This window comes from Lynx rufus, unplaced genomic scaffold (genome assembly GCF_022079265.1).
Source record: "Lynx rufus isolate CCGP_SWC_20201006 ecotype Redwood Valley unplaced genomic scaffold, mLynRuf1.p SCAF_28, whole genome shotgun sequence".
Taxonomy (NCBI): domain Eukaryota; kingdom Metazoa; phylum Chordata; class Mammalia; order Carnivora; family Felidae; genus Lynx; species Lynx rufus.
The window spans coordinates 7,246,057-7,262,206 of NW_025814843.1; the positions used below are offsets into that span (position 1 = coordinate 7,246,057).

Below are 16,150 nucleotides of genomic sequence, written 5' to 3' on the forward strand. Positions count from 1 at the left end.
TCACGGCATGGATTTTAGTAGAGGTTTGCGATCAGGGGCATTGTAGAGACGATTCCTGAATCGGGGGGAAAATCGTCTCCCAACTGTGGAAACTGATTCATCCTAACGATGGTTTCCACGTCGTTGATTCTCAAAATATTTGAATGCAAGTCCTTTTCGTTATTGAGAAGTCTTCATGAAACAGATAAAAGGCAGTTAAAACCAAAATGAGGCTTAAATAATATTTTCAACATACCCATTTTTATTCGTCCCGCCAGTACACACAGGAAATTCAGTCTGCTCTGTACTGGCTGAAAACGTCGACCTCAGGAGCACAGGCATCATAGAAAGAGCTGAGGATCCAGGACCCCAAGTCCCTGGGTCCACACAACCCTGGGGTGCCACTCCCTACCCACGCGGCTTAAAGCAAGACCCTAACTAAACCTCACTCTCCTAACCTGCAAGAGGGTTGGCTAACACCTGATTCGCCGTGGGGTTACCGAGTGTTCCACGGGAAGTGCTTTGGAGTGACTTCCATCCACAGAAGTTGCTGTCGTTAATTGCCATCACGCTGATGTCATTAGATCGGGTTGGTGGGTAAGAGATGTCTAACGGCGGATGGACCACTGCTCCCTCCCAGCCGGATCCCAAAAAGACCATGGGGTCCCCGGCAGCCGACTGGCAGATTGGGTCCTATTCTTTGGAGCAACGGGGCAACCTCTAATGGGGTGCCGGGGGAGAGCTCCGTTTGTGCCCTGGCCCCGCGAGGCGTGGCGACAAAGTCGGGGATAATGGCTATCCCCACGCACACAAGCCTGTCCTCCACCAAGAGGTGACACCACCCATCTGAAAGGAAATGTCTTCAGAATTCATTAAGGGAGCGCACAAAGCAGGCGTTCGGAGAAGACAATCTCCAGAGGTCGTGGGGAAAAAGACCGTTTTCTTTACCTTTCGAACGGTGGCCGACGTTACGCGGCTAATGGTCTCCTGCGTGGCCACATGCCCGGGCCAGGCTGAGAGGGAAGCCGCCCCAATTAGGCCCCAGTGAAGGAGGCAGCAGCCCGGCCACCGATGGAGGAAGGAGGGAAGGGAATGCAGTGCATATTAGGTCAGCTGATTACCTCTCTCCCCGCTAATCACCTCGCGGAAAGCCTCAGCAGGAAATCATTTTGTCTCCAAGTGAATCGCAGCTTTGCAGCAATTTTATAATGAAAGAAATGAGGGTTCTCTCCAAGCTGCTCAGGGCATTGTTTGTAGGGAAGAGGCCGCAGGCAGAAACGGAAAAGGGAGGTGGCGGGTGGGGGGGGGGGTGGTCTGCAGCATCTACTGACTAGGGCACAAAAATGAGCTCAGTGTGTGTGTGTGTGTGTGTGTGTGTGTGTGTGTGTGTGTGCATGTGGCGTGGGTGTGTGCAGCGTGCATTCACGTGGTGGGGGCACGCGCGTGCGCGCTGGTAAGGCAAGCAGGAAGGCGGGGTGAGGGGTCAGGAGGCAGTCGCACCCCTCTTCTTCCCTTTGACTTTTGACTGTTGGAGTTGCAAAGATTTTACGTACTTTTGGGAGTTCCTTAGGGAATCATAAAGTCAAATAAATAAGGCCCCCTCGTGGACAGGGGGGAGGGATATAATTTTACCCAAATGACTTATTTTGGAAAAAAAAAAAAAAGGCCTAGGAACCAGGTGGTAGAAATAGGGTCTAAAAAGGCAGAGTCGGGTGTCTGAGGGCAGAAGGAAAACACAAAACCCCGGGGATAGGGGGGCAGGACAGAGGGACAGGACCTTGAGATCTCCCCCCAGGAGATTCACAACTTTGGTGGAAAGACAAGACGCCCCTGGCTACAAATTGCAGCCAAACCTCCCCGAGCCGTGTGAACCCTGGGCAAGCGAATTTGTGCGTTGCCCTCAACGCACCTAGGCTCCTGCTGAATGTAGGCTGCGGGCCAGAGCAGGATTCAGGCTCTAGAAACAGGTTTGTTCTTCATTTTCCTCTTCTTCCTTTCGTTCCCCCAGGCTCGGCTCTATCCGAGATGAGCTGTATCCTGGCTGTGATGGGGAGGCGGGGGAGGGCGCGGTGCCCTACGAACCCAATCACTCTGCCTGCTGAGCGGTGCTCCGCACACACAGGCTCCTGCCCGGCAGCCCCCTCCTCGCCCTGCCCCCATTTTTTGCTCCAGCAGGAGCCCAGAGGGAAGAGTCCATCTGCACAAGGAGACTTTCTTGTGCAAAAGGCGAGGGAGGGAAAGCCATACAAATCAGAGGGGAAAAGAAATCCAAGGGAACCACGGAGATGAAAAACAGGCCCTTTTACAACATAACCCTGGACGTGAGCGTGCCGGAGAGTAAAGGTATTGGTGTCATTTTATTAACTTGGCTGTGTGCGTTTATTAATGGCAGACACCCACATCTCGGAGGCTGCATTATTAGAACGGCGAGATGAATAAGGCGAAGTTCATGCTAATTCTTGCTGGAGAGAAGCAGATTAATCCCATTTCAAACAGGCATTGATCACAGAGATACACGGAATGTTAACTAAAGGGCCACATGAAATATGCTCCCGGAAGATCAATAACGCCGTGTCCTCTGTGCTGAGACGGGTAGGGGGGCGACAGGGGAGCCGGAGGGCACAGGGATGAGTGAGAGCCAACATTTGGGAGATGAAACCGCGAGGAGGGGAGCAAACACTGGCCTGGGAGAAGTGGGGGGGCAGCCACAGGATTGGGAAGATCACAGAAATGTAGGGCGAACAATGAGGTGAGGAAAACAGAAAAGGGAAGGAGAAAGAGAGAGAGAAAGAGCAAGAAAGAGAAAGAAGACAGAAGAAAGAAGGAAAAGAGAAAAAGAAAGGGAAAGAGAAAGAGGAAGGAAGGAAGGGAAAGAGAAAGAAAAGAAAAAGAAAGGAGGGAAGGATGGGAAAGAGAGAAAGAAGAAAGGAAGAAAGGGAAAGAGAAAGAAAGAGGAAGGAAGGAAGGGAAAGAGAAAGAAAAGAAAAAGAAAGGAGGGAAGGGTGGGAAAGAGAAAGAAGAAAGGAAGAAAGGGAAAGAGAAAGAAAGAAAAAAGGAAGGGAATGAGAAAGAGAAAAAGGAAGGAAGGGAAAGAGAGAAAGATGACAAAAGAGGAGGGGAAGGGGACAGGTAGAAAGGGGAGGAAGAGGCAAGGCAGCAGAGAAAAGAAATGCTGGGGTCTGAGGTAAGGGCTGAGAAGTAAACCATCTCGAAGGACGGGAAACTCGAGAGAGGGAGCCACAGAAAGGCCGAGCATGGTGACATTCAAGCCATCCCCTAATTAAATTGGGGCAACTGCTTTTTATGCCTCCGTGCCCTTGATTCGGAGGGAAAGAGCAGCTGTGAGCACTCTTGGGCGGGTAATGACTCCGGGGAGATGGGTGGCCGTCAGGGCTTGTATTTACTGAATACACCCAGCAGATTGGCCGCCCTCATGTTAGAATAGCTGTCTGTATGCAAAGTCACATCATGAGCATGTGTGCACAGGGCCGAGGCCCCGCCCCGCAGTCGCTCTGACCGCAGAGGCAGGTTGGTGACTGTCTGTCACCTGGGCTCAAGCAGGGAAGGGGTTAGAGACTAGAGGGAGAGCTCCAGAGGCTGCGGGAGGAGGAGGCATTTAGGATAAAGCTAATGTCCATTATTTGCAGTCTCCGCGATCGGGTGAAGCATTTAGGGTGCGCCTTTCGCGAGATCCGGCTTCTGGTTTTCTCGCGTATACATTTTCTCTGTCTCTGTGGCCTTCCCCTTCTTTCCCTGGAGAATTCCCACTCCAGTTTCGAAATGTATTTCCTCGTGTGCTGCCCGCTTTCTCAGAGCCCCCTCTGGGTTAGGGAGCCCTTCTTTCCTGCTCCCAGGAACACCCCGATTTCGCTTCTATCGTGGCATTTAATACACCTCAACGACATTCCCAGATTCTGTTGTCTTTCTGTCCCTGGATCTCATCCATCAGTCTGTCTACCTTCTCCTGCGCTATGGCTACTGGTCCACAGGCTTCTTGTAGACAAAGCCATCTTCCGGTCACCAAGGTATCCCCAGTTCGCAGCTCGGTGCCTGGTGCATGGCGGGGCTGGGACAATGCTTCTTGAATTGGAATGCATGGATTCAATCCCATACTCTCTTGTCCTCATTATCCTACAAACCGTAGGGTGCCGCTACAAACCGTGCCATTATCCTACAAACTGTAGGGTGCACCTCTTCCCAACTGATCCCCCCCACCCCACCCCACCTCTGCATTCTCAGATCTGTGCGGATCATAGATGGAAATGATTCTGACTCCCTCTCGGTCCCCTTGGTCATTGTCCTAATCTTGACCCTGAATTTCTCAAATAAGTCCGTATTTCATTTGATGACGTCCATTGCAAAGCTCAGTCAGCAAATATCGAGCCATCAAGTGTGAAAACACCTGCTAACCACATTAAATTCTGAGGATAAAAACCATCAAAAGCAAAAGTCTCCTGTTTTCTCACCCTGGTCCTTAAACTAACATTCACATGAACTTTTAAATCATTGCTGGGGGAGGGGGGCATGGGGGGAGGAAGGGGGTGGAGCCACAACTTTGAGCCAAAAGTCCTGCATCTTTTGCACAGGGATTCACTAGTCTTATGATTCTGGGAGCCACCTTGAGGGTGGGAGTATGGAAAAGGAGAAGTTCAAAGGAGTGGATTTGTTGAGCATGGCTAACTGCATCTAGATCAGTTTAGCTGCATTTCGCCCGTGGAATTTTTAGCAAGAGTTTATTTGAAACAAAGTTTGAAGATTATGGGTAATTTGAAAACCAACTCAATTAGTTGGCCTTTCCCCCAAACGAGTCTATGATCAGAGTTTCCTACACTTCAACCAGAACCACCATTACATGAAAATGTCAAACCAGATGTTTATTGACTCTTATTATGGGTTCTTCCAACCAGTGGAGGATTGGCCACTGTGCTGCTTTGGTCCTTTTCCTACTCTGATTTCGGATCCCTGGATGGCTCACCCCTGTATGGAGCTGGGAGCCTGATGTGAACGAGGACACTCACCTGCACCAGGAGCAGTCTCCCCAGGAAGCCATCCAGTCGCACAAAGACCAAGGAAGACTGGAAATCCCACTCCTTGACTTCCTGGTTCTCTTTGAAGTAAGTATGGAGATTCTCTCTTCTGTCCTGAAACAACTGCTTGAAGAAGTTCAAGGTGTCCACGGCCACTTGCAGTTTTCTCTGACTTTCTTCCACCTCACTTCTCAGGAGGCCTTCTGGGTTGAGATAATTAGAAGCCTGGAACGCAAACAGAAGGTTGTCGCAGAGCCTGCACGCGGTTTTTGTCCATGTCCCAACTCTGATCTCAATAACCGCCCACCATACTTTCCAGAAGCATGCTGTAGGAAACCTCTGACCCCATCCTCAGTTCTACCAGTGGACTGGCGCCTGGGCTCAAGCCAAACCGTCCACGATTGGCTCAGGGACAGACGGGCGTGCAAAGGAGCCACGGCGAACTTCTGTTGGGCCAGCTTGGGCTGGGGAAGGTGCTCTTTCCTGGGGGATTCTCTCGTGACTAGTTGGCTTTCTACAGTAAAGTAATTCAAAAGCAAGAATTCTTTGAACCATAAGTATTCCCCTGTCTCCAAGAGCCTCGATCCTGTAGAGCTGTGATGCGTAAGCTGTATGACAGCCGCCTTCGCCACCACAGGGCGTGTCAAAAGTAACCACGTCCTGGTGACGTTATCTTAGCCTTCCTGTCGGCCAGGGCTGGAGCCAGCCTTATCTTGGGCCTTTGAAGTACACAAACCAGTAAGTCATGCTAGTTGTTTTGTTGAGGCTGGTTTGGATTGGGCTTTCTTATACTTTCAACCGGAAAAGTCTTACAAAAATGCTGCGATGGAAGGGTGCTGACCTTGGAGCCAAACAACTGACTTCCGGTCCTGGATTGGGGGACCTTTGGCGACTCAGTTGACCTCCTCGAGCCTTAGCGCACATCTTTAAATATTAATAAGAAATTAATAAGGCTCTCCCTGCCCATCTCACAGGATCCGTCCGAAAATGGCCAAGGTCTTGGATGTCACAGCACTGGTAGGCTGCAACGTTCTCCGTAGATGTTAGTTGTTACGAGTTACTCTTTATATATGTTCATTAGAGGTAAAAGAAGCCAACTTGGGAGACAGATCCCTGAAGCCTCATTAAGGCCCCTTGTTCTGTTGACACACAGACTCCTGAGGTATATGCTGTGCTGGCTGGTGTTCCAAGAGGCCCTGAGGAGGAGGAGTGTGGACTATGTGGTCCAAGAAGCTGTTTCTCTGTAGCTCACAGGCCCTGAGTTCATAGCACGTGCAGGGCATGAGCATGTGGGATGTGGCCAGCCGGCCGCCCTTTGAGACAGGTCCTCTGCTTTTTCCCATTGCACAGTGGGGAAAGTGAGGCACAGAGCAGATACGTCACTTGCCCAGGCACACACAGCTAACCAGTGGTGACTCAGAATTAGGCACAAGGACGCCTGGCTCTCGGGGCAGCATTCTTAAGTGTTGGGCTTCCCTGTTGACCCTGGGCATTGATCACTAAGGAGGTCAAGACTCACCACACCCACCCTGTGCCTGACCCCGGGACTTGGGCAGAGAGGAAAGGAAGACCGGTCCTCCCAAGGATTCTAGCACTACTGAGAACACCTTTCGGAGTTACTGGCGGTGACAGTAACACAATTTAAGTGTGAGACTCCTCCGGACTTGAATGATTTCCCTGCCCTGAAGGAAACGCGCCCTCTCCTCTTCCCCGTGACCCGGTGCCAGCCAGCCCCTGGTGGGGGCGGGGGGGGGGGCTTGTCAGGAGCCCCGACGGCTAACCTGCTGGATGAGGAGATTGCAGATTTCCTGGAGCAGCACCGTGAGCCGCCCTGGGGAGCGGTAGGACCCGCACGTGGCCCAGATCAGACACACCACGTGGAGCAGAGGCCGCAGCCGTGGTTTCACCTCCGGAAACTCCAGGCTCTCGAGGATCTCCAGGTGGCGGGAGAGTGGCATCAGGTGTGTCCGGATGTCCTGCGCCTCTGTCAGAGCTGGAAGGGATTGGAGATGGTCACCTTCCCCGCTTGGGGCTCACGCCTACCGAGTGGAGCCCTGGTGCCTGGGACGGAAGCTTCCGGGGAGCGGTGGCTGCCATTTCTGCTTAAGCTAGGAGGAGAGCAGAGGAAGCTGGTCCCCGAGAACTTTCTAGCTCTTTTTTTAAAATTTTTATTTTTTAATTTATTTTGAGAGAGGGATAGAGCACAAGTGGGGGAGGGGCAGAGAGATGGCGGTGGGGGGGCGGTGCGGGGAGACAGAGACAGAGAATCCCAAGCAGGCTCCGTGCTGTCAGCGCAGAGCCCGACGCGGGGCTCGATCTCACGAACCATAAGATCATGACCTGAGCCGAAATCAAGAGTCGGATCCTTAACTGACTTGAGCCACCCAGGCGTCCCAAACTTTCCAGCTCTTTTGAGGAAACACTGAGACCTGGAGAGCTCTGGACAGCTGAAATAATGGTCTGAGGAGTCTCTCTCACAAAAGTCCCGTATCTGGACACCTCCCTGGCTCCGCTGGCCCCAGTCCGGTGCCCTGTGTGGAGAAGATACTTTGCTGCTGGCCAACACCATACAAAGTAGATGATCGGAAGGACAAGTTTTAGAGTCAGAAAGATCTGCCTCCAAATGCCGACCCAGACGCTTCCCTGATGTGTGACCTTGGGCACGGCGAGTCGCTCTAACCTCAGAAAGAGGAGGAACAGGAGCTAATTTAAAGAATTCTTGCCAAGGTCTGTAGGCAGCACAAGGAGAGTGTCCCAGGAAAGCTCACGTCCCTGATAAACATTTTGCTAATCAAGTATCTCACTGAGCCCGTACCGAGGGGGAGGCAGGTGGGGACAGAGAAATAGCACAGACTGATGATGGTGGCGTTCTGCTGGATCTCAAAGCCAGGAAAATCTCCCCACCACTTCCTTTGACTGCAGCCAAGGAAAGATAGGTGCCTTTCACTAGTCACCTTGTGGTGACAGAGAGAGGGGAAGGTAGGAAACCCAGTGGGTGGGGGACTAACTCTGCATATCACCACAGAGGCAGTGAGGAAGCCCACTGAGCAAAGTATCCCAGGAAGGGCCATTTATAAAGTTCTTTCCTGGGCAGATAATCAGGCGCTATCATGGGTGATCATGGCCTTTGTTATCTTACAGGCTCCCCACTCATTCATCCTAAAGGAAACCCAAAAGGTACCTATTTAGTGAAGGTTCCGTGTGCCAGGCACTGATCCATTCACTAGACGTATCCCATCTCATAGCAGATCCCGGGCGGGAGCTTCGTTACTCTCCCATCACGAGTGAAGAAATTAAGACCTGCCCACCATGCCTAGGGTCTTCTTCCCACGGATATAGCGGAACAAAAGCAAGATCACCCCAGGTTTGTGGGGCTGAACCCTGGCTTGATGGCCGCGGGGCTCACCCCACCAGGAGTTTGCAATGTGTGTACATTTGCACTTTATATCTCCAACGGGAAGTCGTGTGTGCATCGAATGGTTGAAAGTCAAATATCACAGTAAGTTGACGGGAGGGGTTGGTGAGAACATCAAAACCTCCGTGTGGGGGTGGGGGAGACGCAGCTCCAGCAGCCATGCTAATGGGCACGTGCCCTAGTGTTCAGACACATGGGGAGGAAGGAGGCTGAGGACATTGGGCCAGAGAAGCTTTCTCTTTACGATACCTTCCCCCCAACCCCCAAAAAAGCAAACCCTTCTTTAATCACATAAATAGGCATTCCCCTGATTTTTAAGAGCACGGTATTTGAGGGTTGGCTCCTCCAGTCCAGGGCGTGGTCACAACTTAGCTCACAAGGCAGATGAAGAAAGAAATGAACAAAGGTGGGTGAAACATAAGCAGCTCAGTCGTCAATAACAGGCTCTTGTGGGACCAAAGACTTTATTACGTGTAGCACTTGCCAATTTCCATGGCGTAGATACTGCTGACATTCCCACCATGTCGGATTTCAAGCTACCAGCTCGACTTTTCTGAGTGTTGGGAGGGGGGATTGAAAAGAGTTGCAGACAGCAGGTTCTCAAGAACCTGATGGCCAGTCCCCATTGGCTCCAGCCCACCTCTGGCCACTGACCTGCACACATAGCCACCAACAAAGAGCCGGACTGGTGACCAGGCTGTACTATGCCAATCCTGCCCCTGGTGGCCAGAGACTAGAATGCTCCTGCAGGGATCTGTTGGCTTCCTTTTTTCCCAAGGTTTCCTTCCACTGCTGACAATCTTGTTCCACACTGTTTCCTCCACCCCTTTAACTCCCCTCTTTACTTTGCATCGTTTTCCAATTTGTGCCCACTGATCCAGGAATGTTTCTTCTCCTCTCCTTCTCTTCAGTCCATCAGTGAGCCCAAGAACTACGCTGCTCATGACTAAGATGATTAACATTCATAGTGGGTCTCTTTAGGTTCAAGAAAGACAGATGCTGTTTGGGGTGCCTGGGTGGCTCAGTCAGTTAAGCGTCTGACTTCAGCTCAGATCGTGATCTCGCGGTCTGTGAGTTCGAGCCCCACATCGGGCTGTGTGCTGACAGCTCAGAGCCTGGAGCCTGCTTCAGATTCTGTGTCTCCCTCTCTCTCTCTGCCCCTCTCCCACTCGCTCTGTCTCTTTCTCAAAAATAAATAAAAACATTTTAAAAATTAAAAAAAAAAGAAAGATGCTCTGAAATTAAATCAGAAATGGGAAAACTAACTGCCAGCTTCCAAAATCTTTAAAAAAAATTTTTTTAAAGATTTTATTTTTAAGTAACCTCTACACCCAATGTGAGGCTGGAGCTCACGACCCCCAGATCTAGAGTCACGCGCTCTACCGACGGGGCCAGCCAGGCGCCCCTCTAAAATCTTTTTATTCTCAGAAGACCCCATCAAAATTTCTGACCAAGTCTTTGCCTAACTCCTATAATCAAAATTCCTCTTCTTGCATCATCAGAATTGAGTTACATATGTTTCAAGGATTTCTAATTTTGCTGTCGTGTTTATCCGTGATCATGATGATGGTATTGTTTTTTTCTCCCTTCTTCTCATTGCCAGCATTTACTCGACGGCAAAGAGCTTTCTGAAGCCCACCCGGGAAACCAAATCTTTTATAACTATTAATCAAGCAGAATGATTATAGTCTATTAATCTATTAATGTGCAAAATATATTTGGGGCTCTAAATAACGGACTCGTAAATATACTTTTAGCGCGTGTCATTTTATTTCAGGGCCCCAAACGTCAGTCATTTGCAGGTCTCCTTTATGGTAGCTGTCGTGCCTGCATACAACCTGTAATATTCCTTACTGAGTGCTTTTCTCAAAGTTGACGCACATTTTAACCTGAATAAAATATTAGATGAAAACTTCGAATCACTACCACAAACAGAACACTGGCATCACTTGCCAAAAGCAGTTGCCCTTCAACACACTTAAAAAATTTTTTTTTCATGTTTTTATTTATTTTTGAAGGAGAGAGAGAGAGAGACAGAGCATGAGCAAGGGAGGAACAGAGAGAGAGGGAGACACAGAATCCAAAGCAGGATCCAGGCTCCAAGACGTCAGCGCACAGCCCGACGCGGGGCTCGAACTCATGGACCGTGAGATCATGACCTGAGCCGAAGTCGGACGCTTCACCGACGGAGCCACCCAGCGGCCCCAACCGTTTAACACGCTTTCAAACATACCTGTCCATACGTCTCCCACAATCACAGTGGTGGTGGCACGCATCCACTTTTGGGGACACCTGTCCCATCTGAACTACAGTAGAAATTGGGAACAATGGCTGGTTCCTCTGGGACACAAAACCTCTCTGCGAAGCAATAATCGGGGGCCCCCAAGAGGGATCTTGTTCCAAGCCAGCTTTATGTGTTGGCAGAGCGATGTCTGTGATGATATTTTAGGGCCCAAAAGGACCTCAAAGACTAGTCACTTACGGCCACTCTCCTCTGTTAGTTAGCACATATCGGAACCCCCACCACTGGGACCTTTATTCCTTGAGCTGAGTGGTTTCCAGACCCCACGCCGTGGGGGCCGAGATGGTGGGGCAGGGGTAGACCAGTGGGGTCTGGACACAGGACGCTCCCCTCTTTAACGGAGCAAATGTAGCTTGGTTAGTTTTACGTTGTGGACTTCCGTAGATTGTACTTGAAGAAAGAGCTCTGATCGAGGAGAAAAACGTTTGAAAAACCACCACTTGAATTAAGCTTGAATCACATGAAATTACGGACGCCTTCAAAAGCACATGCTGACCTACCATGCTGAAGAGCTAGCGGGAGGAGGTTTGATAGGAGAGAGGAAAGAAGCAAAGGGTACAGACGGCGGGAGAGGGAGCCCCGAGAAAAATTTACCTACTTCTAATCATAGACTTTGCTAACTTTGCAATTTTGACAGGGGCCGATCTTGTCTGGGGCTCCGATGGCCAGTCCCATCCGACAGCAGGAACAGGAAAAAGCAGAACGGAGCTCGAAAAGGAACAGAGACTTCTTCCAAGGAGCTAGGGGCGGAGGGACTTGGAATCCAGAGGTGAGAGGTCACAACATGCACGTGCACAGTACAACATGGTCAGCAAAACACTTCCACTTGTGTCATCCCCCAGCGGCCCAGGGAAGCCTACGCGGGGAGTGCGGGGGCCACAACCGCGCTCCGCACTAAAGCTCAGAGAGGTTAGGTGACTGCTGGGGTCACAGAGCCTGGGCAACGCAAACAGACCACAAGGTGTCTGCTTTCCTGCTTCTAGATTTGGCACTCTCATCACCAAGCTAGACCGTGTCAGGTGGGAGGGTTTCAGAGACCGGAAAATCGCAGAGGGAGAAGACAATTCAGCACTAAACGAGAAATGCGACGCCAACGTGTTGACGAAAATACCCGCGCGTCCTCACCTGCTACGACATCTCTGCACATGGCTTGGAAAGCTGGGAAGTAGCTGCTGTGGACTCTGTCCAGGAGCCTGGCCATGCCCCTCGCCTTTATCGCTCTCAGTTGGTTGTAAATGTGTTCCAGATCTTCAGCCCTACAACACCGTGGAGAGGGGTGAGTCCGGGCGGACATCGCGAAACGCCAGTCACACTGTGATGACCCCCCCCTCGGACACAGAGGGGCCCTGCCTCCGGGTGCTTGAACAGAGGCCGGAGCCAGCCCCACAGAGCGGGGCATCTGTTCCTGGAACAGTGAGGGCAAAAGCCTGGGTCGGGGACGCGGGTTCAAAGGGGCAGCTCCGGGAGGTAACGGCAGCGAACACTGCTGTGACCATCTGGCGGCTCATCTCGGCAGCTGGAGGTCATTAGCTCTTGCAGTAAGGTCTGGAAGGCGGGGTGGGGGGGGGGGGGTGTCGTCAGAACACAGCTGCCGGAGAAGGGCCCGTCAGCAGGTCAGAGGAACGGTCAGTGACGAGGCAAGAGGATGGGGCATCTCAGCGCTGGGGCACACAGAGGGCCGGAGCCCTACCGGTACGCCTGGCCACGTGACAGGGACACTCTCGTTCAATGCGAGGACAGGGGCGTCTGCCTCAAACATCTTTCTGTCTCCTTTTCAGTGAAGGAGCACTCGGCACGGCAATAAACAGAAGCAGGGAAACAGGAGAGCCTGAGGGGGAAGGAGTGGGAGCACCGGTCAGGTCTTTCCAGAATCCCGCAGGGGCTGGGACGCCCTGGAGGATGGGATTTCCAGCCCTCCCGATGACTGACTGGGCCCAAGGAAAGGCCGTTTTGCAGGCAGCCAACGGCCAGAACCCCAGATCTTTACAAGAAGTGTGCATATGGCTTCGACTGTCCACGGAGGAGGGCATAGAGGAGTAGAAGAAAAAACGTGACAGTTCATTAGTTTTATATGTGGTTGAAAGCACCTTTCAAGAAGTGTCAGCAGGTAGACAGATCATAGCTCAAGAAAGGAAAGACAGCTAAGCATTTTCCAGCGCTTAGGACACCTGTGTTGACCCAACCAGTGGTGAAAAGTCCCCGGGGGTGGGACCAGACCCAGTGGCTGCCCCTTCCCCCCAGGCCACCATCATCCCCCGTAAGACATCTACGCCCCAGGATTTGAGCATGCGCCTACCTGCTCTTCCAGAACTCCAACTCCACCCTAGGGGTGGGGTTCTCCCCTTGTAGGAGGGGCTGGGAAGACTCTCTCTTGAGCACCCCCTGGACCCGGCGGCTCCAATGGATTACAGCGGACTCAATGGCATAGATGACTGACTTCTCTGTGCAATCCGAGCTGTGGAAGACACAACAAATCTCCCGGGTCTACTGGAAGTAACTCCAGGTGTCCCCAAAACAGAATTCCAAGTCTTTCAAAGATAGGTGGGAAATTCCACTGAATCCAGGCATTGTTCACTTCCGTTGGATGATAGACTCGGATCCGCAGTCAATAAAAAGTACAGACAAAACGCTTATGTGTGCATGCGTACACAGTTATTCAAGGTTGGGGGCTTCCCCGACATCCTGAAGACGGGTTTGAGAACTCTGAATCCCACCGAGCCTTTCTGTCCGCGCAGGAATACACTGGACAGAAGCTATTCGGGTGAACGTCCACCCCTTGCCTGAGCACCCCCAATGTCAGCAAGCTCCCTACTTGACAAAGCAGTGTGATCCTTGGCAGGCCAGCCCGTCCTGGGAGAGAGTCGGTCTCTACACTGAACCCGGAAACTCATCTACCTCTCTGCCAATTTCCACAGTTGGTCTTGGCTCTGACTTCTGCAGCAAGAGGAGGTAGGCTCCGTCCTCCTCCACGAGGCAGGGAATCAGCCATCTGAAGGCCACGGGCAATTTCATTCTGGGCCCCCATTCCCCCTCCTACACCTTTTCGAAAATCCTTCAGTGAGGAAAGCTACAGGTGTTTCGGGAGAGATGTAAATGTCCAGAACACATTTTGGTGGCCTTTCGACAAAGCTTTCATAGACAGCTGTTCATGCCAAGAACCCAGGACACAAGCGACACAGAAAGAGAATCTATCGCCTGGGTGTTTCACGCCAGAAACCCACCTTCGCTTATTTTAATTAAATTCATATTTGCTGAGCAACGATATGTCGCAAGTGATTACAGAAGGTATTGAAAGGAAAAGATACTCACCTCCCTGAAATGTGATCCAGCCTTTCGGGAAATTATCAAATTTGAACAAAGCGAGACAAACCCAGCAATGATTATACACACACACACACACACACACGCCCACAGACACGTACACTGAATGTTATCATGTTAACATATAAAAAGGAACAGGGAAAGCGTCATTTGAGTTTATTTATTTCAAAAATTGAATATTTTTATTAAGCCACATTAGGTTTTCTAGTTAACTGGGAAATTGCTTCAGATTATATATGTAGCAAATTACTTCCCAATAGCAAAAACTCATTATAAAGGACATTGGCATTGCACGCGACACTTAGTGTCCAGATCAAATCACGGGCCCTTGAATGTACAACTGTTGACCAGTAAGACATTTGCAAACTGCTGGCAATATGGCAGACGGCACTCACACCGGAAGGTGGCCTGTTCCCAGAAACACATAGAAGTGCTGGATAGAAGATAAAAAATGTATCATTTAGAAACCCAGGCTGGCTGAAAAGAAAAAGGAAAAAGACAATCCCCATGGGACAGAAAGAAAGCCATCCCCCCTCCAAGGAGAAGAGGCTGGGGGTTTTCTGCCCACCCAGACGCAAAGAGGCGTAGACTTCAAACAAAGCCAGATTTGTGTCCGTTTGGGGAAAAAAAAAAAAATCCCGGAGATCTGACAAAAGTCTCCAGCTGCCAGGGGGAGGAGGGTGTGGAACTGTAACAAGAGCCACAGAGGCTGGTTCTGTGACATTACGTGCCGCGTAAATGCGCGCGGCTGTTGCCCAGACCGGACCTGGGTCTTTGCCAAGGATGAGACGCTGTCCTGATGAGCAAAATACTGCAAATCAGTGTGGCTGCTCCCGGCCCTGAACTAATTCTGAGTGGGGGAGAAAAGGGCCATGCTGCTGTGATGGCCTTCAGGGACTTCAGGGACTTCGGGCACAGGGAGTGAGAGGCACGGGCGGCAATCCGCGGAAAACACGCAGTCCGCGGATGTTGGCAAACGGCAGACTGTGGGCTTGCGTGCAGAACCGGGAGGTGTGGGGAGCCGGGAACAGAGAAGTCGTAAAGAAAACACTCAGATAAACCGGCATCTCCCCTATCTCGGAGGCCCCTACGGCCAGGCTGGCGGTACTTACGCACTGTCGCTGTCAGAATCCACAAACCCCGCTTCGTCGGCGCCTGCCGGAAGAGGCAGCACAGTCTTCCCGTTGACCTGCTCCAGGATAACCAGGAGGTCGCCCTGCAGGCCGTGGGCGTGCCGCTGGACATCTTGACATACCACGTGGGGCCAGCCTCGGTGATTCTTCTCATTGGCCAGGACGGGGAGGACCACCTGGAACGGAAGCACGCGGGAAGGGAAGGTGGGAATTTTTCTGACGCCTTCAGGAAAGACTATCTTAGAATGGCCCAGAAGGCCACCCGCAACCTTTTGCAGGCCCCTGTGCTATTAAGAGCCAACAGTGGGTATTGCCTTGACATCTGGTAAAACTGGGAGGGTCTCGACGAGCCCACCTGCAGGTGAGTCCCCTTGGCCAGACAGCCGTCTTCGTCAAGGGGATGGGCGCGGTTGTTGCTTAATTCTGAGTAGCGGGCTTCGACCCCTGCCAGCCAGTGGACTTCCTCAAACAAGCCAGTCCTATCCTCCCACCGGGGCTGGTGGGCACCCCACCATCTGGATCCCCCCACCCCAAGCTTGCCTCCCATAGCCCCGTGGTTGTTCATTGTGGTCCCAAGCCCAACTCCCGAGGGACACAGTATCCTCTCCCACCTCCTCCTCTGGGCTGTGAGTCTAGGTAACTGAGAAGCCGCCATCAGGATCATCTGTCCACTGTCGTGTGCTTGGCCATCCCCAGAACTCTTGGGCAGGAGCCCCTCCGTCATGAGCAGGGTGAATAGGAGGCGATTGAAAATGTCAAAATATAGGACGAATGCGGGTAAGGAAGCCCATCTGTCTACAGGTGTTATGACCAGGGCGTGTTCAAAAAGCAAGCCAAGTTGAGGATCGTAAATCTACCTGTAGGGTGAACATTCGTTGGTTTGGGCCACCCAGTAGGGCTCCTCTTTTTTTGGTACTCATTTCTAGGTCCAGAGGCGGGACGTGAACAAATGTGAGCCAATGAGAGTCAGGCC

The 16,150-nt window shown here is 51.6% G+C and overlaps 1 protein-coding gene across 1 annotated transcript in view; it reads right to left on the minus strand.

The window, feature by feature from the left end:
- DNAH9 (dynein axonemal heavy chain 9) overlaps positions 1–16,150 on the minus strand; it is a 340,134-nt gene that overhangs the window by 314,998 nt on the left and 8,986 nt on the right. Inside the window, exons 2-6 of the mRNA XM_047089868.1 lie at positions 15,157–15,353; positions 13,020–13,178; positions 11,849–11,979; positions 6,788–6,999; positions 4,998–5,231 (exon numbers count right to left, since the gene is read on the minus strand). Coding sequence (XP_046945824.1) covers positions 4,998–5,231; positions 6,788–6,999; positions 11,849–11,979; positions 13,020–13,178; positions 15,157–15,353 — 933 coding nt within the window. The remainder of the gene's footprint in view (positions 1–4,997; positions 5,232–6,787; positions 7,000–11,848; positions 11,980–13,019; positions 13,179–15,156; positions 15,354–16,150) is intronic.